Source organism: Streptopelia decaocto, assembly GCF_964273445.1.
Source record: "Streptopelia decaocto genome assembly, chromosome: 12".
Taxonomy (NCBI): domain Eukaryota; kingdom Metazoa; phylum Chordata; class Aves; order Columbiformes; family Columbidae; genus Streptopelia; species Streptopelia decaocto.
The window spans coordinates 18,886,464-18,914,446 of record NC_138667.1 but is presented as its reverse complement, the minus strand read 5'-3'; the positions used below and the strand labels follow the sequence as shown (position 1 = coordinate 18,914,446).

Genomic DNA, 27,983 nt, shown 5'->3' with positions numbered 1-27,983 from the left:
TTCTCTGTTGCCCACACGTGAAGTTGTCAAGGGCTGAGAGCAGGGACGGGGCAGCCAGTGCCCAGGAGCTGCTGTGAGAAGCCATTGGACAATCCTGTCCCCAAGGGCCACTTGGGTCCCCGAGGGCACCTGTAACCTGTTCCCTGTCCGGGTCTCCGGTTTGGCACTGGGCTCCACTTTCCCGGGCAGTTCCGGTCCCGGTGCTTCATCCCACTGACTGACGGGACGTGGTGGGGACAAGGAGGGACAAGGCTGAGACCTCCCCTCTTGCGGTCCCTGCGCGGGCTGCTGCTAAACCCCGGCGGCCAGGCAGGGTTTGGGGTGAAAAGGAAGGCAAGCCGCAGAAAAAGCCCTTTGGAGCTGTGGCAATCGGAGCATCAGTGCAGAGCTGCCCGTGGGAGACCATCAGTGTCAAACGGAGCTCCTTGTCACCCAGCCACCCCAAACCGGGGAGACCCATCTGCTCCACACACCCCGAAAGCCAACGGGCTCAGACTGATAAACAACCTTCCCTGTCCAAAGGGCAGCAAAGGTTCCTTGTTTTAACATAAACCCGAGAATCCACGGAGCCTGCGGAGCCGGGAACAGACCGGGCTGTAAAACCCGCGGGAGCAGCGAACGGAAGGGCCGGGGTCAGACACCCCATACGCTCCTTCTCACCACAGAACCACGGAATGTTGGGGACTGGAAGGGACACAGATGGGATCGCCCGCGTCACAGCCAGCGCCTGGCACCGTTTCACACCCGCTAAAATAATGTGCACCTTTACAAATCTCCTGGAAAACACCTGTTTTAAAACACAGACGTTGCTCCGCGCTGCCTGAAACCCAGTGTTACGGCACTAATGATCTGCAGGGCAAAGGGGCTGCGAACGGAGAGAAAGTGATTTAATTCCCGCTCTCTGCAGACTGAACAAGGAGCGATGGCCGGGGAACGCGGGGCCTGAACTGAGGTACGGCAGTGACCCGGGACAGGAGTGTAGAACACTTAGAGCTGCAGATGCAGCTCCAGAGAGGGACGGGCAGGGACGGGCAGGGATGGGCAGGGACAGGCAGGGATGGCAGGGACGGGCAGGGACAGGCAGGGACAGACAGGGACAGGCAGGGACAAGAAGGGATGAGCAGGGACAGGCAGGGATGGGCAGGACAGGCAGGGATGGGCAGGGATGGGCAGGACAGGCAGGACAGGCAGGGACAGGCAGGGCCTCTCCATCAGGCAGGACAGGCAGGGACAGGCAGGGATGAGCAGGGACAGGCAGGGACAGGCAGGGACGGGCATGGACAGGCAGGGACAGGCAGGGACAGGCAGGGACAGGCAGGGCCTCTCCATCAGGCAGGACACAGCAGCGGCTGCTCCCCTTGGCTGCCCCAGACGCTGCAGTGGAGCTCACGGAGTCCGGCGCCGGTTTCCTACTCGCGTCCTTGACATTTTGTTAGTTAAAAACCCTCGGGTGAAACAGCGATGGCCGTTTAATGCAAAATAAAGATTTCAGCTCTCTCTGGGCTCTCACAGGCACTTGTGGCGGCCCATGGGCGGGGGGACCCCATCCCAACCAGGACCAGCACCGATGCTGGATGGGCCCCTCCTCATCCTCACCCGCAGGACGCTCCACGGCTCCTTTGGGGAGCGCCCGGCCGGTCCCGCTCCTCACCTTCTCCACCATGAGGTCGTAGAGCAGCGTCACCACCCGCACGTGCAGCGGCTCCATCCCCCTCTGTCTGAAGAGGCTCCTGAGGACCTGGAGGCCGCCCAGCTTGAGGAACTGCTGCTGGGCGTACGGGAAGTGTCTCAGCATGGAGGACAGCGCGAACAGGGCCTGGGGGACAGAGCTCCGTCAGCACGGGGGTACGGCCACCACACCGGCACAGCCCCTTCCCAGCATCCCGCGGGACAGGAGAAACGCCACCCCGGCTGTTCAGAGCCCCTTGCTGAGGGGCGTCCCCACGCGTCCCCTCGTCCCCCCATCCCAACCCTCCCCACTGCTGCCAGGCTGCCTGAACCTGCGGGAGCTCCATCCAAACTCCAACCCTGTCACTGTGATCGCCAGAACGATGACCCAGCACCCGAACAGACTCAGCGCCATCGCTGCTGCTGGCAGATCCCCCACCGACCCGTGGCACAGAGTCCGGATACAGGGCAAGGATGGGGCAAAGCGGGGCCCAGCCCCTCCAGATCATTGAATCACAGAATTGTTTTGGTTGAAAGAGAACCTCAAGTTCATTAAGTCCACCCATAACCCAGCCCTGGCACTGCCCCATGTCCCTGAGAACCTCATGTCCATCTGTCCAACCCTCCAGGGATGGTGACTCCAGCACTGCCCTGGGCAGCCTGTTCCAATGCCCCACAGCCCTTTGGGGAAGAAATTGTTCCCCAGATCCAACCTCAACCTCCCCTGGCGCAACTTGAGGCCGTTTCCTCTGCTCGTGGCGCTTGTTCCTGGGGAGCAGAGCCCGACCCCCCTGGCTCCAAGCTCCTTTCAGGCAGTTCAGAGCTCAGAAGGTCTCCCCTCAGCTCCTGTTCTCCAGCTGAACCCCCCAGGTCCCTCAGCCGCTCCCATCACACTTGTGCTCCAGCCCCTCACCAGCTCCGTTCCCTTCTCTCCACTCGCTCCAGCACCTCAAGGCCTTTCTTGGTGTGAGGGGCCCAAAACTGACCCCAGGATTCAAGCTTTGGCCTCCCCAGTGCCCAGCACAGGGACGGTCACTGCCCTGGGCCTGCTGGCCACAGTATTCCTGACACAAGCCAGGATGCTGGTGGCCTCTTGGCCACATGGGCACATGCTGGCTCACGTTCAGCTGCTGTCACCAACACCCCCAGATCCTTTTCCAGCCGCTCTTCCCCAGTTCATGGGGCTGTTGTGACCCAAGTGCAGGACCCGGCACTTGGCCTTGTTGAGCCTCAGACAACTGGCCTTAGCCCATCCATCCAGCTGGTCCAGATCCCTCTGTACGGCCTTCCCACCCTCCAGCACATCAACACTCCACCCAACTGGGTGTCATCTGCAGGCTTACTAGGGGTGCACTTGATCCCCTCATCCAGATCATCGATGAAGAGATTGAACAGAACTGGCCCCAGTACTGATGTGGACACCTGGGGAACATCCCCTCCCTCGCCCCCATGCAGCCGGAGGGCAGGACCACACAGTTTCCCACGAAACAGCCCCAAAACGGGGTCTGTCACGATGCAGCATCACACGCCACCAGTGAGAGACACCGGCACGGCCGTACTTGCCTCCTGGGCCTCCAGCAGCACGGGCTGAACACCCAGGAGACAATTAGGGGCCAAGCACTGAATTTTACACTTGTCGACTCCTGACGGCCGCGGTTTGCAGCGGGGACAGGCTGGCGTGCCTGGGGCAGGGCTGCTGCCAGCAGGGACCGGGACGCTCGCCTGGGCGCTGAGCAGCCCAGCCGGCCGCTCCGCGGACACACAGGCCCGCGCTCCACGGATGGATCCGAGCTGACAGCCGCGTCCTCCCCAGCCCCGTTTGTTTCTATTTTCCATCTCTTGAGTTGCCATCAGTGAATTGGAGGATGTTTCCTTCTCATTATTTCACCATGGGCCAAAGGACAGGGGAAGGAAGAAATGCACTCATGGCCTCGCTGCCGCGCGCTGGGGCGGAAAACCCACCTGAGCGGGAGCCGCGACTCGGGCACCCACCTGTGCTCGGGACCCTGGCCTGGAGAGACAGGACTGTGCTCAGGAACTGGGAATTAAAAGCCTCTGTCCTCCTGGAAAAGTGGGTTCAACCCTCGGAGGCTCTCATGAGACCATGTGTAAATGCAGACAATACTGAGCTCACCCCTCTCACTGTTCTCCGGGGGAAGTGTCCAGGCTCATTCGGGCTTGCTGGAAAGAACTGTCCTGCGTGCACCACCCAGGGGTTCGAGCGATGCTGGTGAGGGGCTCCGCGCTCCCCGCCGTCCTTTCCTACCCCAAAATGAGCTCCAGACCGAGCCACGGGCACTCCCAGGTGGAATTTCTGAGCCCACAGCATCCTGGGGTGCAACTTTCCGTCCGGGACCTCCTCCCACCCATGACTGAGGGCACAGGGGTTCCCCAGCCCCTCCCGTGTCTCTGCCCGCTGGAGGACTCTCAGCATGGACTAAAGGGGAGTGTGTTTGTAGGACCTTGTTCAAATGCTGCTGTTTGCCTATCAGCAGGCGTATCAAAGACAAATGGGAGAGCTGGTGGTTCCCTCACCCTGCCAAAGCCCCTCTCGCAGGAGGTCACCGTGTTAAACGGTGTGCCTGGGTTTTCGGGAGCAGCCAGATAATTTTACGGCCCGTAAACAGAGGCGGCATCACAGGCTAAAGCGAGGGTAATGAGATCTCATGCTCCAGGGAGTGCGGTGAGGAGGGAGGGAGGGAGGCGGCCCCGACGGACAGCGCTGCACATTTGGCTGGGGGCTCTCGCTGCTCGGCTCGCTCCGGAGCCAGCGCCCGGGGCAGCACGCAGGGCTGGCTCCAGCAATTAGCTCCTGCCAACCGGCAGCGCTCCGCACCCTCTGATCGGGGACCCTCGCCCTCCCTGCCCTGTCCCCGGAGCCCCAGAGCTGCCGTGCGTGTGGGGCAAGACCCGCGGTGCTGGAGGCCAGTGGGCACCCAGGGCCCCAGTCCTGCACCCCAGCGCGGGTCCCACAGTCTCACAGGGTCGGCGAAGCCCCGAGGAGCACAAAAACGGCTCTGCCCACAGGGGCATCCCCACCCACTCACCTTCTTCTTGACGGGCAGGGGTTGTTCCGTAGCCAGAATAACCAGCAGCTTCTGCAGCGCTCCCCCCTCGATGGCTTCGATCTGGACTTTGGGGTTGCTGCAGGGAAAAAGCAAAAGGCGGGTGAGCGGCAGCGCGGGCACGGCGGGCGGGACGGGCTGCGGGTCTGCGCGGGCAGGACACGGCCGAGGGCAAACCCGGCCCGACCACACAGCAAACCCCCGACTGCCACCACGAACCCCGACTGCCACCACGAACCCCGACTGCCACCACGAAACCCAACTGCCACCATGAACCCCGACTGCCACCACGAACCCCGACTGCACCATGAACCCCGACTGCCACCACGAACCCCGACTGCCACCATGAACCCCCGACTGCCACCACGAACCCCGACTGCCACCACGAACCCCGACTGCCACCATGAACCCCCGACTGCCACCACGAACCCCGACTGCCACCACGAACCCCGACTGCCACCATGAACCCCGACTGCCACCATGAACCCCCGACTGCCACCGACTGCAGCTCCATAGAATTATAGAATCCCAGGACACCAGGCTGGAAGGGACCACAAGGATCATCTGGTCCAGCCTTTCTTGGAATAAAGCCCAGTCTAGGCAAGCTGGCCCAGAACCCTGTCCAGCTGAACCTTTAAAGTGTCCAGTGTTGGAGAACCTGATTTTTGTGGTTATGAAGAAGGTGCAAAGCCCTGGCAAATCTCCCCTGTGCTTCCCGCACAGCTATTCATCCTCCTGCTTCTCCTCTATTCCCTAACAGCCTTTTATATTTCAGCTCTCGCTTTCCCTCCCTCGCAGCCCTCACTTGCTGTTAACACACTGATTTATTTAAACGCCCCTTTGCTGCAGCACCGGCCCCCCCAGCTCACCTGGAGGAAGGTCCTGCTTGTCCCTGGCGCCTCTGAATCACAAATTATACTCAGTCTCACCACCCACACACCTCTCGCATTGAATGTTTTTTCTCCAAGGACTACAAACAGCTAAATCCAGCCTCCTGTCTGCAAGAACCAGGCTAAAACACCAGGGCTGTGAGCGGCTGGCCCGGGCGCAGGCAGGACAGGCCATGTCCACCGCTTTGCAAACCCACTGCTAGGGCCTCATAGAAGGTGGCAAAGAGGTCAGATGCTACGGGCTCCCAATCTGGCAGGGCCTCGACAGTCGGAGCACGATGTACCAGCTGTCAACAGCCCTGATCCCGGGTTTTTCGTGCTCTAAGGAAAAGCTCCAGCGCGTCAGCCTTTGCTCGTCTTGGAAGCAGCAATTGCACCGCGGCCAGACAAAGGTCACGCGTCCCTGCTACAGCAAAACACCCGCAGCTCTTACCAACACCAGAGCAGCCAGTGCCGAGCATCATCCCAGAAATACGAGACACGGAGGCAGACAGGGTCATAAAAAACCCAAACAGCAGACAAATGGGCTGGGGCAGGGAGCAGCCTTGAATTAAACCCGTGGCTCGCAGGAACACAAGAGCACGCTGAGCTCACGGGTGTCAGGAAGGCAAACCCTGCGCCCCCTGCTCCACCCTGGCTTTGCTTCTCGCGCCATCAGGAGCCACCGCGGCTCCGAGGGGTCCTGACCGCGACCACCCACGGCAGGGACAGGGGCTGTCAGAAGCCACCTCTGATTTCTCAGGGACCCTGTGAAGAGGGGACAGCTGTGACCTGGGAGAACGAACAAACCCAGGAGCTCTGGGATCCTGCTGCAGAAGAGGTTTGGGCAGCGTGGTGCCCAGCCGGGGCCTGGCTGAACAGCCGTCTGACATACCCCGTGTGCCAGTGTGAGCCTCGCTTCGACAGAGCCAGAGATGAGTGACACCCGCGCTGCAGAAAGGAATGAATCCTGCATCCTCTGTCAGTCCAGACGGATTTATGTGATGAGACTCCTTCGGGAGCCCAGAGACACGACAGCAGGAGGACACCGCAGTGTTTAGAAGCCACACACGTCCCCAGGTGACTGTGGTGTCCCCAGCAGCGTGTCGGGACAGTCGGGCATGGCTGCGCTCACCACGACGGCACAAAACCTCCCACAGAGCTCGGGCAGCGTGGGCGCAGAGCCCCGGGCACCCCACAGCCCGCCCAGTGCTGCAGGGAGGCACAGCCCCCTCCGCTGTGCGAACCGGGCAGGAGGGCAAGAGAAGGCTTTTCCAGCTCTGTTTCCCAGCAGTGACAGCTCTGGTCTCTGCCTGTGTCTGCAAATGGTTGGGCTGTGCTTGTGGCTCCTTCCAGCTTTCCTAGGGGCAGGCGGGGATGCAGGTCGGGCTGTGCCCGGCACATCATCGGCCAGGCTGGCAGACACATTTTCAGTGCTGGGGCTCCGTGTCCCGTGTGAACAAGAGGCAAAGAAACCACCGCTGTGTTTCCAGACCCAAGGAGGAGTGGACGACTCCTCTGACACTCAGAAAATACAAGTTTTGATCCAAACGCTTGACCAGATTTGGTCACATGCAAGTGGGAAAGGGAGATCAGAACAAGTGCAGGACACGGTTGCAGGCTGGTGTAACTCCTGGTGCCATTCAAGGAAAACATGAAGTTTGGGATATCCAAGTTCTTCTGTCACATCTATCTAAAATAAATAATAAAAACTCTTTCAGCAAGGGATGCAACTGGAAAATTGGTATGCCTTTTACTGCTTGGTTGGTCACCTGGAGGATTAGATCTAATTAAAATCTCTGAACCATGGTGTTTTTGCCAAGGAGCACCTCCGGAGCTTAGGAAGCGTTCCTGGTGGTAGCCGTGCTGCTCACTGCCCCGTGTTTCTGTTGTTTCATGTCTCTACTATCAACAGTCTGGGCTCCACGCTAACAAAAAACCTCATTTGAGAGTTTGGAAAACTCAGCACAGATCAGTACAAATTACACTGTTGAGCTCAGGGAAAAGCAGCCTGAACAAAATAAATACAATGAAACAGACAGTGGAGCGTCCGCACGGGAAATTCAACCTGTGCTCATCTGCTAATGGATACGGGGACGGTGGCACCAGCGAGGAAATTCACTGACATGGACCTCTGAGGCTGGGACAGAGCCTGAACACAGCGCATGAGGACACCCCGACGGTGCAGGGGTGCCAGAGATTGGGGAGCACCCAACGGACGGGATGAACCAGCTTCCCAGCCCCGAGGCCCACGTCCATCACATCCACCTCTCATTCTGTCCCTGGAGAGCAGAAAACAAGGCTGGGTACAGGCTCACCACGACTGATCCATGCAAAGAACTCCCTGGGTGCTGGGACACAATGGGGTTAAGGGGCAGGTCACTGGTGGTCACGCTGGCCAAGATGCGCTGTTGGGGAGCCCAGCAGGAATCCCCCCTGCCCACAGGTGCCCACACTTGTCAGCTCTGAGCAGCCCTGAGACAGCTCTGTCCTTGCAAGGTGAGCTTGTCCTTGCACAGAAGATCCCAAACTTCTTGAGACATGGGTCATCCAACCCAGACCATACGATGACCTCTGAACAGCTCTGGACACGGGCCACCAAACCCTCTTGATATGGAGCAGAGAAGGGAATGGAGCTGGTGAGGGGCTGGAGCACAAGTGTGATGGGAGCGGCTGAGGGACCTGGGGGGTTCAGCTGGAGAACAGGAGCTGAGGGGAGACCTTCTGAGCTCTGAACTGCCTGAAAGGAGCTTGGAGCCAGGGGGGGTCGGGCTCTGCTCCCCAGGAACAAGCGCCAGGAGCAGAGGAAACGGCCTCAAGTTGCGCCAGGGGAGGTTGAGGTTGGATCTGGGAACAATTTCTTCCCCAAAGGGCTGTGGGGCATTGGAACAGGCTGCCCAGGGCAGTGCTGGAGTCACCATCCCTGGAGGGTTGGACAGACGGACATGAGGTTCTCAGGACATGGGGCAGTGCCAGGGGTGGGTTATGGTTGGACTCAATTATCCTGAGGGTCTCTTCCAACCAAAATGATTCTGTGATTCTAAGACCCTTCTGACCACAAGACAAACAACACTGCAGTCTCCCACAGCTGCCTCCTCCCAGGCTCCGGAGCGGTGATGTTGCCAAGCACACGTTTAACATGCGGTGTCACCAGCCCAGGATGTTTCCCTGTCGGCGCTGGAGCAGGGTGACCATGCCCGTGGGTAAAGAGGGGAAAAGCAAAATCAGGGCAGGGGAAAGCCAGGAGAAAACATCCCTGCGAGCCTGGCTGCCACAGCTCACGCGGCAGAAGGAAACTCTCCACTTTCTCCCAGTTGATGTTTCACTGCGTCGGAGTTACAACTTCCCACGAGGAGCCAGAAATTATTACAGTCAAGGTTTGTTTGCCAGAACACCGCGAGCCTCAGCAGCGCCCGGAGAGGGGAGCAACAGCAATAAAAACAAGGGCTGACACGCCGTGATGTGCGTGTAAAACTGCACTGAAGCTGCTGCAGCGACCGGTGACAGGTCCTGCCCTGGGCGAGTGACAAAGGCGGAGATGGGACCTGCACCTTCCACCAGCTGCCAGGTCAGGATGTTCGCTCCCTTCTTCCTTTTTTTTAATTCCATTAAAGCTCTCTGTGGAAGCAGCAAGACCTTAGGATGAGGACGACTGACCAACCAGAGAAGCCACCAGCATGAAAATCCACCACAAGCTTCTCCTTTGCCATTTTCACCGGCAAACTCACCACATGTAAGCAGGTCCCGTTTAGCCAAAGAAAGGATGTTTTAAGAGTACTATCCATTAAGAGATCCCCCCAGCCCGTTCCTCCTCAGATGACCCTCAAGTACACGTGCACAAATTTAGGAGAGGCTTTTCCCAGTCTCTCCAGACGGCGCACACGAGGGCCGTGGGAGGACTGGAAAGCAGCAGCACAGCCCCGAGGCGACAGCGGCTCCCGAGTTAGACAGGAACCTGCAATACAGCAGCAAAATTAGATTTAAATTAACAAAAAAAAGGGAGCAGGGGACTTGGAAGCACAGAGCAGGGCAGGCTGGCAAATGCCTTTGTCTCTACTGCTCCGGCAAGGACACACATAGAATATTTATTTCTTGGCCTACTTGTTATACAAACCGCACGAGACACTAGGTAAAAAAAAGGGGTCACCTCCTTCCTCCAAATATCCTGCTGAAGCGAGGAAAGGAGCAAGAAGAGGTGGGAACGGGGAGCGCGGTGGATGGAGGGGACGCTGCTGCCCGCGTCCCGGCAGGAGGCAGGTCTGAGCGGGATGAAAGGCTGGCGCGGAGGTGAGGAGGCGCCATAATCACCGGGCGAGACACGGCTTAATGGGGCTCTTCTCTCCTCAGAACCAGCGCTCGGCGAGGCCGCGTGGGAAATCAAAGCAGGGGATCAAAGTCTGTAAGCCTGCGAAACAGCCTTAAAAATTTAGTGCGGTCTATTGAGCTTGTGCTGTAAGCTGAGGAGCAGCGAGAGGCGGCAGCGCTCACCTGGCCCCCCAGCTCCCGCACCAAACCCATTAACGGAGAAAACGAGAGAGCGGCAACGCTTTGTTCGCAGGAGAGCAAAGTGGTTCAAACCCCAAATTACCCTAAAACACCTCGCCTGGCTACTTGTGCCCCTGGAGCCTCCCCACCTGGGTAAGAATCGGAAAGGCAACAGAAAAGGTCATTTTTGTGAGTCCTGGAAACCAAAGTGACACAAGCGCGGTCACACCTGAAAAGGCCAACAACTTTTTCAGAGACATCTCTATTTGGAGGTTTTCTGACAGCTCTTGTAAGTATATTCACGTTAAAATTACCTGACAAATAATAGATAGAGAGATAGAACTGATCATTATGATGTCAGTGCTTAAAGCTTTGACTAGAACTCAGTAACTCCAGCACAAACTAGAGCTGCAAATCTGCAACCACGAACAAGGGCAGAAAAAGGAGGCGGGATGACCGGCAGCCCATTAATACTTGCAGGACTGAATTTTAGATTGCAGGTTTAAGGAAAACAAAAAATATGAAGCATTAAAACAGCCCAAGTGAGAAGTGACACATGTGGAGAACACGGGTCCCTGTGGTGGTCAAGGACCTGGCTATGGCACAATGACCCCCATGGGCAGCAGCTCCAAACCCGGGTGTGCAGCAGTGGGGACGCTTCTCCTTCCAAACCTTGTTCTTCAGGAGAGGACAACCAGGACAACTTAAGGACAACTGGGACAATTCAAGGACAATGGGACAACTCACCGCAAACACCCCTGCAAGGCCCCATCCTCTGAAATGACCCCGGCTCTGATGCGGGACGCCGGCAAACGATGCTTCAGCGCAGGGCCGGTGAATCTCTTACACAAATACATTCCATTATCAGAGTCCTACACTGTCAAAAAGGAGATGGGGCATTTGCATGCACAATATGAGATGTACAGGGTAACAATAACCCCGACCCCAACGAGGCTGCCTGTGGCTATTCGGAGTTAGAGGAGGAGGGACGTGGCACCAACACCCCCAAAGCCCCCGCCAAGGTGCGTATGCGGCAGAACTGGCCTAGAAAGGCTCTTCTCTGAGCATCAGCTCAAACCTGAGTTTATCGCAGACAAAGGCCTTCAGAGCTATGACTTAAGGATATTAAAACCACCCAGAAAAATGGAGCCCTGAGTAGCTGCGCCGATCAAAATACAGCGAGGAAGAAAGTGGGGGCGAGAGGGGAAAACCTGACAAAAGGAAAACGAGGTTTCAATAGGCAATGCAATACAACAATTTCGTCTGAAAGATGTGAAGCATAAAAGAGGTGTTAGATGTTCAAAAGCACAGAATATAGGAGAGGCATTAAAAAAAACCCCGGAGAAGATGAAAATCTCCACTTCAATGCAACGCTGCCTTCTCACTTTCCACCAAGCCAGGTGCTCGTCGCCGTAGCGGGGGAGCAGCCGCGGCCCCGCGAGAGCAACAGGCCTCAACGTGACATAGTGCACTACAGAGACGCGAGTACGGGTTTTAATGAGCAATTAGGTTATTGAGTATCTGTTGCTAAGAAGAGAACAGAACTGCAGAGAATCGGTTGGAGCTGAGTGTGTGATTCTGATGGGTTAATGTGATGCTGAAAGCGGGGGAGCATGAGTCACCCTGGAGAGGCAGGAATAGGAACAGCCGGGGAACCTGGGCTTGCTCTCAACCTTGTATCTGCGGCCCAGGCACCAGCAAGAGATGGTTGAGCTACTTAAGAGCCCTGCAATGTCCCTGCTGAAAGCTGGGGGCTCATAACATCCCGTTACAGACGAGCCCTGAGCTCTCTGGGGACGCGGTGACATCGGGGTTAACCAGGGCAAACTCTGCACTCAGGTTTGGAACGTAACGGGGTTTCTGGCCCTTTGCAGTCCCACGGTTCTGAGCTGGAAGCGGCGAGCAGAGCGGCTTGTCTGCGCACAGCCAGGGTCGAGAGCCACCGCGGCCCCGCCGGGACGGGACCCGCTCGCCCAAGCCCAGCCAGGGCCAGGCGAAGGCAGCCGATACTTTGAAACAGGGGAAAAAATCAGACAAGCTGCAGTGCTGTAATGTAGCATAACAGATGGATAATTAGATTTATATGAAGAGCTGTAAAAGTAAGTAATTAAATAAAAATACAGAATAGCAGATCTGCTGCAGTGAGACACCTCGCAGGGGCGCGCAAAGTCCCCACAGCCAGGACGCGTTGTCCCCGCCGCAGGGAGCGTCACCGGGGTCAATACACACGAGTTGTCACCCGAAGCACGGCGGCTCCGGAGAGCAGCGGTGTGACCAGAGGGTCCTCCTCCTCACCTCGCCCTGGCGCCGAGGACAAACACCGGCTCTGGACAATAAAATCTGAGGTGCCAGAACAAAATCAACAACGCCAGATTGTTCTGCGGAACACACACCAACAGGCTGGATTTATAGATGTAGGAAAAAAGGAACCATGAAAGCGGGCTTTATGATTAAAAAGCCAAGGTTGTTAGATTCTTGGGGCTGCTGCTGTCACCCGGTCAGCACGGAGCAGAGGACCCTGGAGAGGGAAGGGCATGGGCGGCACAACCAGCCCATCTCCTCCCGTCTCGGGGACAGACAGACCCACGGGCCCACGCTGGAGGGTTTGCTGGCCCACCGGGATTTGAGGGCCAGTGACTCGTGTTCCATCAGCAAGGAGGGAGGGAGCGGCCTGAGCTCTGTTCCAGCACAGCATGTTGAACGACCGATCCCTCCAGGTGGGTGTGAGCGGGTGCTCCATGGTGCACGGAGAAGGACACCTCAGGAACTCGCCCCAGCGCTCCATCATCCGAATTGATGCTTTATTTTGAGGCGTAAATCAACATTAAGGCTACGTGTGCCACGCTTACAAAGCACTCCCTGTGCACTGCTGAAAGCCTGGTATTGTACCGTGGGTCAAACGGCTGTTGGTGCCCATGGATGGGGTCTGTCATTAATAAAAAGTGAGCGATTCTCTACGAGTGCAAGCGGAACACATTCATTCCCATGCCATTTGAGCCAGAGCCCACAAAAATTGCGTTGATTCCTTTACAAAAACCACAACACAGCAAAGAACAATACCACAGGATTAATACCACATCCTTGAGCTCGTCCAGTGCTTTTTCATCACAGAGACTTCAAAGCACCCCCAGATTTATAGACGGGGAAACTGAAGCGCTCCCAGGAGCATCGGCAGCCGCACCGGGATGGGAACGCAAGGGCTGGGCTCCCCCATTCGAAACCCCCATTCCCTGTCACCTCCAGCCTCCCAGCTCCGCGGCTCTGCTGACCGGGGACAGTGACAAACGCAGGGACACCCCAGGTCCTGCCCGGCTCTTTGCTGCTGCTGCGGGACCCTGAGCAAGAGCCCTGTGCGATGGTACCGGGGCAGCTTCGCACAGCAGTATCGCCGCGAGACCAGCTGTATCGCAACTCAAGGCACACAAAGTTACACAAACATGCCGACAACACCTATTGGCGTACCTTAGGTAACACAAAATCACTGCAAAAAGGTGTCTGAAAGCACCGCAAGGAGAAAGCCTGAGCGCTAACCACTGAGCTTCCAACACTTCAGCCTCCATTCCCCAGTGCCTACCTGGCGCATCCCACTAATCATCTTGAGGGGTGCTAAAAGGTGGCCTGAGGCCAAGACCTTCCATTGTTATTTGCTTTATTTGTTTGCCTGTTCATTTGAGCTGATTTTCTTTCAGATGAGTGCTAATAATATAAAAAGCCGCCCAGCCGGGCTCTGCCGGGGCTGCGGCGCGGGGGCTCGGCCGCACCGAGGTGCGAGAACGCGCTCCCCCGTCCCTCCCGCGGCAGCTCCGCCGAGCGCTGGCCTGTTCCACCCCGCCATCTGCTCCTCCCGTGGTGGTGCAGCCGCAGATCTGCGATGGTCTCCCAGCCGCTCTGCTGACGGATGCGCCCGGGCACGCCGCTCCCCACAGCCCGGCCGCGCGTCGCTTCCAGCCCCATCGCCGTCCGCCTCTGCGGGGAGGGGACGCTGGAGCACGGCGAGGATCACCCCCACCGCAATGCCATGCTTCGAACTCCGGCTGTTCCCAGTCCCACTGGGTTTAACGGTGCTATTAGAATCATTTTAGACTAGAAAAGTAGATTCGTTTCACTGAGTCATGATTCAAAAAACGAGACGCTGCTCCAGTTACAAAAGCAAATCACCACCTCGCAAATGCCAAGCGCAGATTTCAGCTCCAACAAGCGAAGCACGGGGAACGCTTCCAGCCGCACACAGAATGGAAAAGCTGCATCTGCAAAAGCTGGGAAACCTGGTTTTGATAAACAGAAAGCCTGACCTATGGAACACCAGCTCTAACAAACTCATTGTGCATTGAGCAATTTAGTCACAAATTAATAGAGGGGACGGTGACAGCGGGACGGGTGCCGCGGGACCAGGGACCGTCGCTGCACCGCGACCCACAGACGAGCCACGGCGGTTCCCGGGTGGGAGCCCTCGAGGAAAGCTTGGGAGTCACAGAAAGCACCAGCAATTCTTTCAGCTTTCTGATTCATCCCTCCTCAAACACCCACACGCCCGGCAGAGGAGGCTGGGGCTGCTACATTTAGGATGACATTTAAAAATCAAGGTTGTGCTGCTGATGGTCATTGAAAACCCAACAGCATTTTTCAGAAACAAGTGGGTACTCACATCGGTGTCCCTGCCAAATATCAGCACAACAGTAATTTTTCTAGCAGCTTCAATTAAAAGATAAAGGCAAACTGCACCCACCTCAAATTACTGTTATTACTGTTGTTGCTTTTTAAACATTCATGGTACACCTTTATATTTTCTAAATACAAAATAAGACGGAAGCATTCCCCCTAATCTTTCTAAGCGTCAGATTCATCTCACTTAACATTAGACACCTAAAATGAAGACGTCCAGCTCGGCCGAGCCGCCTGGGCTCCCTCAGACGCGTGTTCTGCGCGTCCCTGGACACCCAGCCCCTGCCTCTGGATTTCCACGGCACTTGCCCAGGCGAATCCAGAAAGGCGAGTCTACAGTGCGAGGCTTTAGATCCACCCTGGAGAGGGCTGCAGCTATTTGAAAAGTGTCTGAGAAATTCACAGTCACAGCAGCGAGTAGAAATGATCATTTGCCCCATGGGAGATGGGGTTGTCTTCAACTCCTGTCCTACGATGGCATGATTTGTCTTTTGGAGGTTCTCTTTATCTCTTTGAGGTCTTTTTGTCTCTCTCATCTGGTTGGAGATGTACCCTGGACAGTCAGCTCAGGTGGAGCAAGACTGAAGTTAGGTGATGTGGATCCCATTGTCAGAGAGAGGGTGAAGGAAATCCCAACAAATGCATGAATCAAGCTGTCAAGGACTTAAAACCACCAAGCTGGCCAATAAAATATGGTAACAATGCAAGAAATTCATGTGCATATATAAGAAACAAAGACACAGCGAAACTAGAGGCTCAGAGCAAGGAGAGGAGGCACGTTCAGAAGGGAACGTTCTGTGTAAAAGATGCAGTGGAATAAGATAATTATGCAAGAAGAAGGGCATTTCAGCAGTGTGTCCTACCTCACAGATGGATGGAGAGGACAGATACCTTGACAAAGGAAGCTGACACGCCAATTAAGTTTTAATGACCCTACAGGCAAAGAGAACAAGCCGATGGAGGAGGGAGCCGACAGACAGACATAGCCTGGCAGTGACGTGGTGAGGAAAAGACAGACAGATCTAGAGACAAACACTGTGTCTGTAACAGAGAGCAGCGATACGGGCATCCCAGGTGGGTTCTGCGAGGCAGGAGATAAGTAACAGCTTAATCACCAGGCCAGAAGGAAGTTCTGAGAGCGGCTGCAGAGGATGAAACGTCTGGATTCAGAACCAGCTTGGATGTGAAGGGTGAAGGAGGAACTGGGGTTCCGTGTATTCAGCCCTCGGGAGCTGTGGAAAGACAGACGCTGTGCAGACGTTAGCGGTGCTGATCACCTCCCACTGCCAGACGGCGTGACGCGAGGACGGGAAGGTGGCACCACCAGAAGTTCACACGTGTGAGGTGAAGGCGCAGGAGGAGAGCAGACTTGCCAGTAATTGCTGGGATGTAAAGCCTAGTAAACATGCAGCCTAGTAAATAAATCTGGGTGTGCTTTCCCATCCGTCCTGTACCCCAGAGAGGGGGACGCACGTCTGCCGAGGGCACGGGGCAGGCGGCCGGGTGCTCTGCCTGCCCCAGGGGCTGGCTCTGCCCTGGGAAGCTCTAGATGCTCCAGGACATCACTTCAGAAACCGATGGCTCTAAACCAGTGCTTCCTGCCCCAGCAGACGCTCACGAACGCACGCGGGCGCACGCTGTGCTGAGCTGGCGCGGAGCGTCTCCCCGCCAGCGTCCAGCAGCTCAGCACACACCCGTCAGACTGATCGGGGGCTATCTGCACCAAGGAGGCTGCCACGGCCTCCAGCTGAGCACACAAACCCTGCCAGATGAGAAGCCGCCCGCTCAGCGCTAGCGACTAACGAGCGCATCACCCTCCCCGGCCATCCCCGGAGTGCGGAACGCTGGCTGCCTTCCCACACACAGCAAACATCCACTGCAACGTGTGACGATGAGATCAGCGCCCACAACCATCCTGACTTCTTCTGTCCTTACTCACATCCTTCCCGCTCTGCTCCCCCAGCAGCGAGGACACCAGTTTGCCGCTGGTCCAAGGAGGATGAGCACAGCTCCTCATCCTCCCTCACCGCACGGGCTGGTTCTTCACCGCACCCACAGCTGATGGTACCGAGAGGCTCCAGCACAGCAAGGTCAGGGGAGACCTTCTGATCTCTGAACTGCCTGGAAGGAGCTTGGAGCCAGGGGGGTCAGGCTCTGCTCCCCAGGAACAAGCGCCAGGAGCAGAGGAAACGGCCTCAAGTTGCACCAGGGGAGGTTGAGGTTGGATCAGGGGAACAATTTCTTCCCCAAAGGGCTGTGGGGCATTGGAACAGGCTGCCCAGGGCAGTGCTGGAGTCACCATCCCTGGAGGGTTGGACAGACGGACATGAGGTTCTCAGGACATGGGGCAGGGACAGGGGTGGGTTATGGTTGGACTCGATGATCCTGAGGAGCTTTTCCAACCACAATGATTCTATGATCACATGCTTGGACAAAAGGCATTATTCAAGTTTACCTATTTTTTTCGCTGCACCAGTACCTTTAATATGGTCTCAGAAGACGCCTTTCATAAGCAATTAAAAAATCCCTGGGACAGGCATGAGTATTAAGAGAGAACAGAGAGACTACCAGGTTCTCAGGACATGGAGCAGTGCTGGGGGTGGGTTATGGTTGGACTCAATTATCTTGAGAGTCTCTTCCAACCGAAATGATTCTGTGATTCTATGACCTTCTCCAGTTCAGCTCAACAGGAATGGCAGCTGCCGTGGCCCGTCCGAGCGGCTGTCTGGAAACCATCACCCCATGGACTGACCTACTCCTGTCCCACCTGTCCGCTGCCTGTTGTGCAAAAGCAAGAAAAAAATCTCAGTTTGATCTCAACTCATCCGTTTTGAATCCAGCAACAGATGTCATCTATTCGTCTTGTCCAGGAGGGCTCACTGGACAGTAAGAGCTGGAGACAAACTGATTATCATGTTGGGAAATAGCCCCTGGAGAGGCTTTGGTTAAGCCCGTCTTGCAGAACCATTATGTTTAGTTCAAATTCTCTTTCTTTTGTGTGTGTTCTCTGTGAATTCCCCAAATGCAGCAGGAATACTCATCACAGGATGAATCTGGGCAAGGTCCCGGTCCTCAAACACTCATTCACATTTATGTCCTTCACGCTGCGCTGCGACAGCACGTGTCACATAATGCCCTGGACAATCTGCGTCCACATATTTCTGGCAACGGACCTCGGTGCTCCACAAATCCGGGGACCTACAGCAGACTGTGGACACATCGCTCGTTCTTGAAATGTACACCACAAAGCTCCTTTCGTTCTGCTTTTGCTTGTAAATCAGGGGCTTACATATGTAATTGGCCTAACCGTAAGAGCAAACAACAGCAGTGGTAGCGCAGTGCCAGCAATTATTCATGCCTATAATAAATGCCTGTGAAATGGAAAGCCAGCCTTTAGAAATCTGCCTCCTCGGTGCACACACGAAAGAATGAAATCTCGTTTGCAGGGCTTGGCTAGTGGATTTTTTCATTTTGGGAGAGGGATTGAGGGGGGTAAGGATTATCTTGTTTCGTTCTGTAAAAACCCCACTCTTGCCTATGTTTAGGTCACGGATTATTCTGGCTACGTTTCAGAGTAAACCCAGCGACAGGCACAGATGACAAACCTGCCCTGTGTATTTGGGGGACAAGCACAGCTGTCCCCAGCCAGGTCTCCTTCCCCACGCCAGCCCTGAGATGACACAACCACCAGCTCCAGCGCTCCTGGGCGAACCACCATATGGCGCCACTCTGTGAGAGAGCGGAGATGCCGACCCAGTGTCTTGGACCAGTCCCACCAGTTAAGGATGGCATCCTCACTGGCAAATCCCTCCTCTGGGTCCAGCCGCAAACAGCACGCTGCCGCTCTTCACCCTCTTCAATGAACACGGGGACGCGGCCACTCTGGGCCTTGCAGGACCAAAGGTGTGATGAGCTCATTCTGCTGTGCACGTGTCTCACCCACAACGCCAGAGCGGCCCCTACAGAACTCTTGTAGCACATCACTGAAAATCAACATGGTCTTCCTGGATGGCAATGACCCTGCTGGCAACAGACGTCTGCCCAGCGAGTGGTCCTCACGAGCCCAGCAGACAGCACCCTGCGGAGGTACTATCAATTCTGGTCCTTGAATTGCTTTAACAACGAGCAAGGTTGAACAGTGTCAGCACAGGGAGCAAACGGAGTGAGGATGGAGCGACTGGCAGGAGGTGACCACCAGCACCCCTTCCCTCAGCAAACGGGCATGTCACCCGTCCCAGCGCCCTGAAAAGCAATGCAGCAAGCCTTCTTGGTCCCTGCTGCGTGACACACACGCTCACCTACCACAGGACCCCACCGATGCCCTTCCTCCTCACACACCCATTGGCCAAGGGCTCCGGGGACGTGGTCCAGGCTTTGCTGGCCTCACGTTCCTCCGGCATCTCACCAGCCCTTTGCTTCCCCGCTGCTCACCAAGCAGCAGATTCCTCCCGTTCCACCAGCAATGACAGCAGCGAGGACCCTCGACATGCTCTGGACCCCCGAGGGTAGAAGGTCTGAGGTGCTGACAGATTTCCTGAACCACGAGTCAAACATTTTCTGTTCCCTTTGGCATTGCTGGTTGTTTTCCTCCTGCCTCAGGCGGTGGCTGAGCACGAATGGGAAGAGCTCCGGAAGGACTGCTGTCCCTCTCTTTGCTATGCAAAGCTTCCCTCTTCGGAAATTTTCTGTAACTACCAAGTTTTAGCATCTTCTGAAGGGAACCACATTTATCGCGGTTCAGAAGGGACCTTCTGGCCTAATCTCGACTAGAAAAACTGCCAAACTGATCCTCCCATCTCACAATTAACAGAGACTTTGCTGTACCAGGCAATGTGGCGCTGCTATGACAACAGGAGCGGGAGCCTCGTTAAGGGTCTCATCGAGAGGGATAACGAGCAATCACAGCTCACGAGAAGGCAGGGATGGATGAGAGCTGTTGGTATCTCCGCGCTGTGCCGGCTGGGGCCAGGTGAGCTGCGAAAGGCTGGCTCGCGCTGTTACAACTTGTGAGGACGGGCAGATTCCTGGGGAGTAGCCATGAATATTCATGAAGGAATTCGGTTTGGGAGAGGAAATGAATCAAGTGTGACAAATGCCGCCTATTAGGAAAAGAGGGTGGCGTCTATTTTTAGTGGAGTTAAGCAAACATTAAAGCTCACTCTCTAAGAACTCCAAATAATACCACTCGCTGGCTCTGCCTCTTCACCACCAGATAAGAATTTAGCAGCACATCGCCACCAGCCAAAACCCGCTCGCCTGAACAGAAGTTTTCCGGTTTAGCCCCCGTGTTTTATAAAAATAAAAGTTTTAATCTCTAATCTGCATAGGAAGACGTGACGGTTTCCACTAGGATTTATTTTTTCCCCCTCTCCAGAATCATAAAGCTTGAAGGAACCTTTTTAAGACGGAAGAAAACGCTGCATTCAAATCTCCTAAATGAGCACTCACGCGGAGCTGTAATCACTTCAGATGCACAGAATTATCGGGAGGAGAAAATTCCTCTCACTTAGAATCAAGACCCAATTTGAGGCAGAAGGGAAGAGGCTGGTTTGCCGCCCTGCCAAGCACTCAGACTTTTCGCTGAAGTCAAAGAAGCTCCAGCTGCTCCGAGCCATCAAAAATCACGCCCAGAACCTCCAGCAGGACTTGTTTGCAGAGACAGCAGCGGGCTGATAGGGATGTTGACTATTCCAAATAGGCCCACGGTATTTTATATTTTTAGAGATACTTAGCCTGCCTATTATTATTATTAAGCAGAGGTGGAGTATTTACTGCCTCCTTCTCGGAAATCTGTAAAAGTGCTGCCTTTCAGCAGGCTCCTCTTTTCTTCTGGTGAACATTAAGGAGTTTCCTTCTTTTATTTTTCAGGCTTATAAAATGTCCAATTAAATAAGACAACAGAGAGAGAATATTGCCTAATAAAAGTAACGCGATCCTCACAAAGCTATTTGAGAGGCTTTGTTCCCATAACCTCGGGTGCTCCCAAGCCAAGATGAAGACCAGAGTTTGAGAGGGGTTTGCAGGGTTGTCCTGACGGGGAGCACTCAGCAGAGCCCTGGGCCAGGGGAGAGCGTGACCCGGGGAGGAAGGACGCTCAGCTGGTTCCTGCCCGTTCCTGCCATGCACCACAGGCCAACACTTCAAGTCAAACGCCCCATTTCTTACCAGCTCCTCCACCTGCAACACCCCGTGGCTTCTGGCTCCCTCCTGCAGAGCTTCAAACGTGGCCTTAAAGATGGTTTACAAAGAAGCAGCTCTGAAATTAGATACATCAAACCTTTATTATCGATACCTGTCTCCGGCTCCAGTCCAGGCTGGGTGCAGATCAAGAGGAGAAAGACGCAGCGTTTCCCTGAGCAACCAAACCCTGGGAAATCCTCTGTGACTTTGGGATCATAAAATCATAGAATCACAGAATGGTTTGGGTTGAAGGGATGTTCAAAGCTCCCCCAGTGCCCCCCCTGCCATGAGCAGGGACATCTTCACCAGCTCAGGTTGCTCAGAGCCCCGTCCAGCCTGGCCTGGGATGTCTCCAGGGATGGTTCATCCACCACCTCTCTGGCCAACCTGGGCCAGGCTCTCACCACCCTCAGGGCCAACAATTCCTTCCTCATGTCCAGCCTGAATCTCCCTCCTTTAGTTTAAAAGCATCACAAGGTGTGACTCGTTACTGGGTGCACTGGGGCATCCCCAGCACAGCACGGGTGTCCCACCAGGACAAGAGCAGAGCTCACCCTCCGTCACCCCCGTGGTGCTTTACGGTGTCATTTGTTAGTGAAGTTGTGCCCGTTGTCCTTTAGAGAGCACATCTCCGTCCCCCATCGCGCCGGCCCTCAGCAACTGTTGCCATGGTTATTCCATCTGAGTGCTTCTCATCAAGAAGATGCTGCAACTGCTGAATTGTCTCTTGCAAGAGTTATTTAGGAATAACTAGTTAGTAAATAGGAATAACGGGTTCAGACTGCCCACAGAAGCTAGCAATCTCATTTATTTTTGCTTTGATCCTGTCTTATTTCTGGCCTCTGCCAGGTGGAGGTTTAAAGTGGGAGTCAGAGATAAGCAGAGGAGAAGGAACGGTTCCTGAAGGGCAACGCGCTCGGCTCTGCTAGGAAATTAAAGGTCTCTCCTCACACAAAGCCTCTGCTTTTCGATCAGTGGTCAATAGGCTATAACAAGGCACAGCAACCGACCAGGAAACACATATCCTCAGCTGTCGGGCCCGGGGGAGAATCAAGCGGGGATTTTCCAGTTCCAACGTGTTAGTTGTTAATCAAGATATGATGGGCACAGCCCAGAATCCATTCAGCAGTCGAGGGGCGCAGCCGGTGTCCCAGCGCTCCCGTCCTGCGCGGCGGGCGGTCCCGCGGGTACCGGCCCACGCCTTTCAGACCCACTTTTGGCATCACAAAGTGGATGAACAAAGCCTGCTCCAGAAAGCCAAGGCCGTTTTGTTCAGCTCTCATTTAAAGCTCTGCAGAGTGACTGGGTAATGATGGAGCTGGTGTCCCCCTGCAGATCGGGTCCCACAGCGCAGGCCGTTAGGCTTTTATCGACATAAATGCCTTTTTCTGCTCTGTGTTCACCCTGGCACAGGTTTTGAGTAGGGAGGCGCATACCGCAGGACCTGAAGAGCAGCACAGCCAGAGGAGAGGCACAGGGAGCCCAGCGCATCCACCGGCACCAGCGTTCCCCAAGTCCCAGCCCATGACAGCCAGGGGTGCTGCCCAAGGCACCAGGACCCTCCCCATGGAGGGATCCAAAAGCGGGAGAAAGACCTCAGCTTCATCCACAGGAACGAGCCCAAGGGCAGGAAAAACATACGAGATGTCAGCCAAGCACAGAATCACAGAACCACAGAGTGTCAGGGGTTGGAAGGGCCCTGGCAAGCTCATCCAGTGCAATCCCCCCATGGAGCAGGAACACCCAGATGAGGTTACACAGGAAGGTGTCCAGGCGGGTTGGAATGTCTGCACAGAAGGAGACTCCACAACCCCCCTGGGCAGCCTGGGCCAGGCTCTGCCACCCTCACCAGGAACAAGTTTCTCCTCAAATTTAAGTGGAACCTCCTGTGTTCCAGTTTGCACCCATTGCCCCTTGTCCTGTCACTGGTTGTCACCAGAAGAGCCTGGCTCCATCCTCCTGACACTCCCCCTTTCCGTACTGATCCCCATGAATGAGTCCCCCCTCAGTGTCCTCTTGTCCAGCTCCAGAGCCCCAGCTCCCTCAGCCTTTCCTCACACGGGAGATGCTCCACTCCCTGCAGCATCTTGGTGGCTGCGCTGGACTCTCTGCAGCAGTTCCCTGTCCTGCTGGAACTGAGGGGCCACAACTGGACACAATATTCCAGGTGTGGTCTCCCCAGGGCAGAGCAGAGGGGCAGGAGAACCTCTCTGACCTACTGACCACCCCCTTCTAACCCACCCCAGGTCCCATTGGCTTCCTGGCCACAAGGGCCCAGTGCTGGCTCATGGTCACCCTGCTGTCCCCAGGACCCCCAGGTCCCTTTCCCCTACGCTGCTCTCTAATAGGTCATTCCCCAACTTACACTGGAACCTGGGGTTGTTCCTGCCCAGATTCAAGACCCTACACTTGCCCTTGTTCTATTTCATTAAATATTTCCCCGCCCAGCTCCCCAGACTGTCCAGGTCTCTGGATGGCACATCTCCACACACACCACACTGCGCCATGGGGATGCGCAGCACCCGCTTTCCAAAGGGCATCTGCCCAGTACCAACCAGTGGGGACACCTGAGTCCTGCCAGGGGACTCGGGCACCAAAACTGGAGCAACCAGCCCAGCACAAGGGCTCCGCAGGGCTGAGCTCACCTCCTCGTACCCGCGCGACAACACGGAACAGACTAAGAACTGAATTTGGACGATGTGACGCCCAGAGACATGGTGAGTCAGCCCTTCCCGAGTTTCCAAAGGAGACAGAAGAAGGCTTCACTTACTCTAGCTGAAGTGGCTGGATTTAAAGAAATTAAATTTGTCAGTTCATTAGTGTGTAACATAAGAATGAAAAATGCATTTCTAATTCCTGATTGACTAATCCACAATCCGCTGATCTGCAATCCCCAGAGTCCCCAGGGAAAGAACAGAAAATCCATAGCAGCCCTACAGTATTTCTTTAAGATTCCTGTCCGGGTCCTGCAGAAAGAGCTCCCTCACATTATGGAGCCTTCCTCCCCTTACAAAATACACCTCAGCAAATTTGCTGCCATTCAGGGAGGTAACAGAATAAAAACCAAACCCCGCTTGTCAGAATAGGTGAACAATGGGCATTTTGTGAGGTGCTGGGCGTGACGCTTCACATGCTCGTTCATTTCCCCATCGATCTGCAGTATCAGCTCATTTCCAGCAGCCTCCCACTCGTTAGGAGAATTAGCAAAGTCCGAGTCACGTTCTAACTCAGAAATGCTGCTATTGCACTGCAGGAAGTCTGTGAAAAGTCTGTCCTGGAGATGTGTCCATCTGTACCTTCTTCCCAGCTGATGTGCACCCATGGATGCTGCTCCTCACCCACTTTGCCCCAGGAAGATGGGTCCAATGTGCTCCTGCATTCCCTAAACCGTGATCTCCACAACCAACACCAAATCCTCCTTTAAGTGATTTCAGACCCTTCTGCCTCATTCAGTTGGCTGAGGTGAAGTGGAGGCACCCACAACCCTCTCCTTGGCAAGCGTGCCCCACGGCAGCCACGCACAGAGGGAAGATTCGTCACGGGGTGGGAATGGGGCCGTTCCTGGGTGCCGCTGTCATGCTGAACCATCCCCTTGGGCCCTCTCCAAATAGATGTGCTGACAGAAATCCACACTTCACCTGGTTCTGCCTTCGCAAAGCAACTTCACTTGATGCTCCTGCCCAACCCTGTAGCAGCTCAGATCTTACCAACCACACGAGCACGGCCATGGGCTGAGCTGTATGACCAGCTTGCACAGGGAGGACTTGCTCCCGAAACACGATGGGGAGATGTCCTTTCTGCAACACCTTTCTTTGATCCTTTCCAGCAGGTATGTTAGAAATGCTGTAAAGGTCGTGGCTACAGACTCCAGAAACATCACAGATGGTTTGGGTTGGAAGGGCCCTTCCCAGCTCCCCCAGTGCCCCCCCTGCCATGAGCAGGGACATCTTCACCAGCTCAGGTTGCTCAGAGCCCCGTCCAGCCTGGCCTGGGATGTCTCCAGGGATGGTTCATCCACCACCTCTCTGGCCAACCTGGGCCAGGCTCTCACCACCCTCAGGGCCAACAATTCCTTCCTCATGTCCAGCCTGAATCTCCCTCCATTAGTTTAAAACCATCACCCCATGTCCTATGGAAACAGACCCTGCTCAAAGGTTTGTCCCCAACTTTCTTCTCTGCCCCTTTTAAGTACGGAAGGACCACAACAAAATAACACCACCGGGGATCTCTCCACCATTCCCTTTCGAGGGGCAGCTCCGTGCTGCAGGTCTCCCAGGCGGGGATGTGTAACCACAGCCCCCCAGGGAATTGCTCAGGTCAGACACAGAGCAGGACCCCGAGCGGAGCCTGAACTCGCTGCTCCCCTACGCCACTCCCACAGCCCCACGTTCCCACTCCTCAAAACATTGCACCCTCCCCTGCGTTTGTCCCACCAGCTCCTCAGCCCGCGCTCGCAGAGCTTCACGCCGGCTGGGTTGATGTCCAGGCGCCGGCTGGACCGAGCCCTGACTCCATTCCACTCTTGAAGGTTTCAATTAATCATAAAGCCAATGCCATTTTGGGCTCCATCTGTCTTTATTCCTTCGGGGACTAATAATGCCTCACCGTGTGTTTTCACACGCTAGCTGAACTGAAATTAAGACAGATTTCAATATGAAGTGCCTGAGAAGAAAATGCATTTCGTAAAAAGAAAATTTCGGAGTCGTTACCATTCTCAGCTTGGAAAAAGATCTGGTTAAGTAAAAGTAGCGGGGTATTAATTTGGAAAACAACTCAGGTGAATTCCTGCTCATTGCAAGACATGCAAACACACTAAAATCATATTTATGGGCTTTTATGACAGAGTATGTACGGAAATGTAACACAATCTGCTTGCAAAGGGAGGTGAGGAACGCACAGGGGGAGCTCAGAGACGCTGATGGGATCCCAGCAGCATCAGGCATGGCCCGGAATCCACACACCCTCCTCGTGCCTCTCTGTTGCACTGACAGAAACAGATAAAAAACCCAAGAACCCTCGTGGTCCATCATGTAGGGTGGGTTTGAGCCGCTTAAGGCTTAGGGAAAGCCCATTTGCACATTGCTGTAATGTTACCACCTTGGGTTTTATGTTCCCACCTCTGCAAAACGCAGCCACTGGGCTCTCCGACCAGCCAACCCTGCTTAAATACGGCCATTTCTGTGCTGATCCGGTGGTTTATGCGAAGCAACAGCCCTAATTATTGATCTCGGCAGATGGAGCTGAGGGTTAACGACCACCCCTCGACACGGCCACCGCGGGGCTGTGTCCCCGTCCCCCAGCCCGGTCTGGCAGCACCAGCGCGTCCCCTCCCCGCCCCGCGCACAGCGGCGGGTCCCGCGGGGTGACAGGGATGCTCGAAGCACAGACCAGCCCCAGGGTGATTAACAGAGGCGAACAGGGACGGCTGGGCACCAGGAGAGAGTCACGAACATGAGAGCAGCAGCGTGACAGGACATTTACCATGACCCACATATCACCTGGGCCCCAGCTAACACCACCCGACTGCTGGAAAAGTCCTTTCTCTTGCCCATCCCCTGTTGCCAGGGCATTTAGGAAAAAAAAGGGAGAGACAGTCTGGAAAGGATGGTTGCAAGAAATTATACGACGGCCTCCACATTAAATTTGTAAGAGACAAAACCAGAGAGAATCTGTGAGAGCTGAAGTGTGCTGGAGGGACACCCAGACACTTCTGATGGAAGCGAAGGCGCAGCCCTTTGATGGGTCCTTCTGGAACTGGCTGCAGTACCTTGGAAACTCATTAAATGCAGCAGAGAGGACAAGCGACGTGTACCTATCTGAGCGGCAAATCAGTTTTCACGTCTATTCAGCTCCCACGCAGGGGCGTCAAGCGGCGCAGACTGCGCGGGAAGCCGCGGGGACAGCGTCTCTCCAGCCCACGCGGTGACTCCAAGCCAGCCCACGGGAGCTCTGCCCGCCGGCCCAGCGCCCCGACACGTCTTGTGGCCACAGGGCTCAGAGGGCTGAGCGCTCCTCAGAGCCAGCCCGGAGCCAGCCCCTTACACACACCAGCAGCTCCCAGGGCCTCTGACCCACAGAAACAGCATCATCTAAAATAAAGAGAGATCAAAACCCAGCTCGCAAGATGACACAATGTCAGGACCTGAGGGGAGAGCAGCTAGTCAACACTGATGATGAGCTTCTTCGGAAAGAGATAATTTCCAAGAAGCTGTTGTTTTCTCTCTCTGCAGAACATCACCGTGTTCAAACGCTTGGAGAGCCTTCACGGGGCCGAGGATGGCAGCGATCTGGTGCAAGACCTGAGCAACTGTCTGCACGGATGAATAAGCAACTGCTTCAATGAATCTTCAAGCACACGAATAGACAGATGAGGAAAAACTTATGAAAACCCCGTATCGGGAGAACAGGTAGGCTGGAAGATGCCAGCCTGGAAACACGGTCACTTGGTGGGACTTGCTCAGCCCTCAGTCACCACAGTAAGGCCAGTCTGGACGCTGGGACGGCCCGCGGCTGCCGGCTCCTGGGCAAGCTCTGTGTCCCGCAGCCCCCACCTCCCCTCCAAACCCCAACTCTGCCGCTACTGTCTCACCACAGACCCGGCGGCTCTGCCTCCGCGTGCTCCCTGCGTACAGCCCGCCAGCGATTAAACCCCACAAAAGCAGCCATCAGGGAAGGGGTAGGAGGGTGCGCGCAGCAGGACCGATGGGATCCCGATCCTCCCATGCGGGCTCAGACAATAGCTGCAAATCTGTAATGGCGGGGTCAGTTCTGTCCACCCCAAGCCCCGCGGGGAGCAGGTACGTAATTGAGCCTGGATCCTGCATTTCCTGCTCTCATTGTTCCTCTTCCTCCCGTTCTTCTTCGCTTTGTTCTATTCAATGCGCTTTTTTCCACCTCCTTTCTGAAACACATTAACGACGGGCTGCTACAGCCTCCTGCACGCCCTGATTAAAGAGTAGACGCAGATGCCTCCTTTTTGTGGAGCATTTTGCACCTATTACTCGGAGGGAATGCGGAGAACACGCGACTCGGCAAAGTCACAGCGGGTCAGGAA

General features: G+C 55.4%; 1 protein-coding gene across 3 annotated transcripts in view; it reads right to left on the bottom strand.

The window, feature by feature from the left end:
• The window catches only part of SIL1 (SIL1 nucleotide exchange factor), a 100,812-nt gene that overhangs the window by 1,103 nt on the left and 71,726 nt on the right, over window positions 1-27,983 (bottom strand). For all 3 annotated transcript variants that reach the window (XM_082063401.1, XM_082063402.1, XM_082063403.1), the window contains exons 9-10: window positions 4,716-4,812; window positions 1,652-1,816 (exon numbers count right to left, since the gene is read on the bottom strand). In XM_082063401.1, the coding sequence (XP_081919527.1) occupies window positions 1,652-1,816; window positions 4,716-4,812 (262 nt within the window). The remainder of the gene's footprint in view (window positions 1-1,651; window positions 1,817-4,715; window positions 4,813-27,983) is intronic.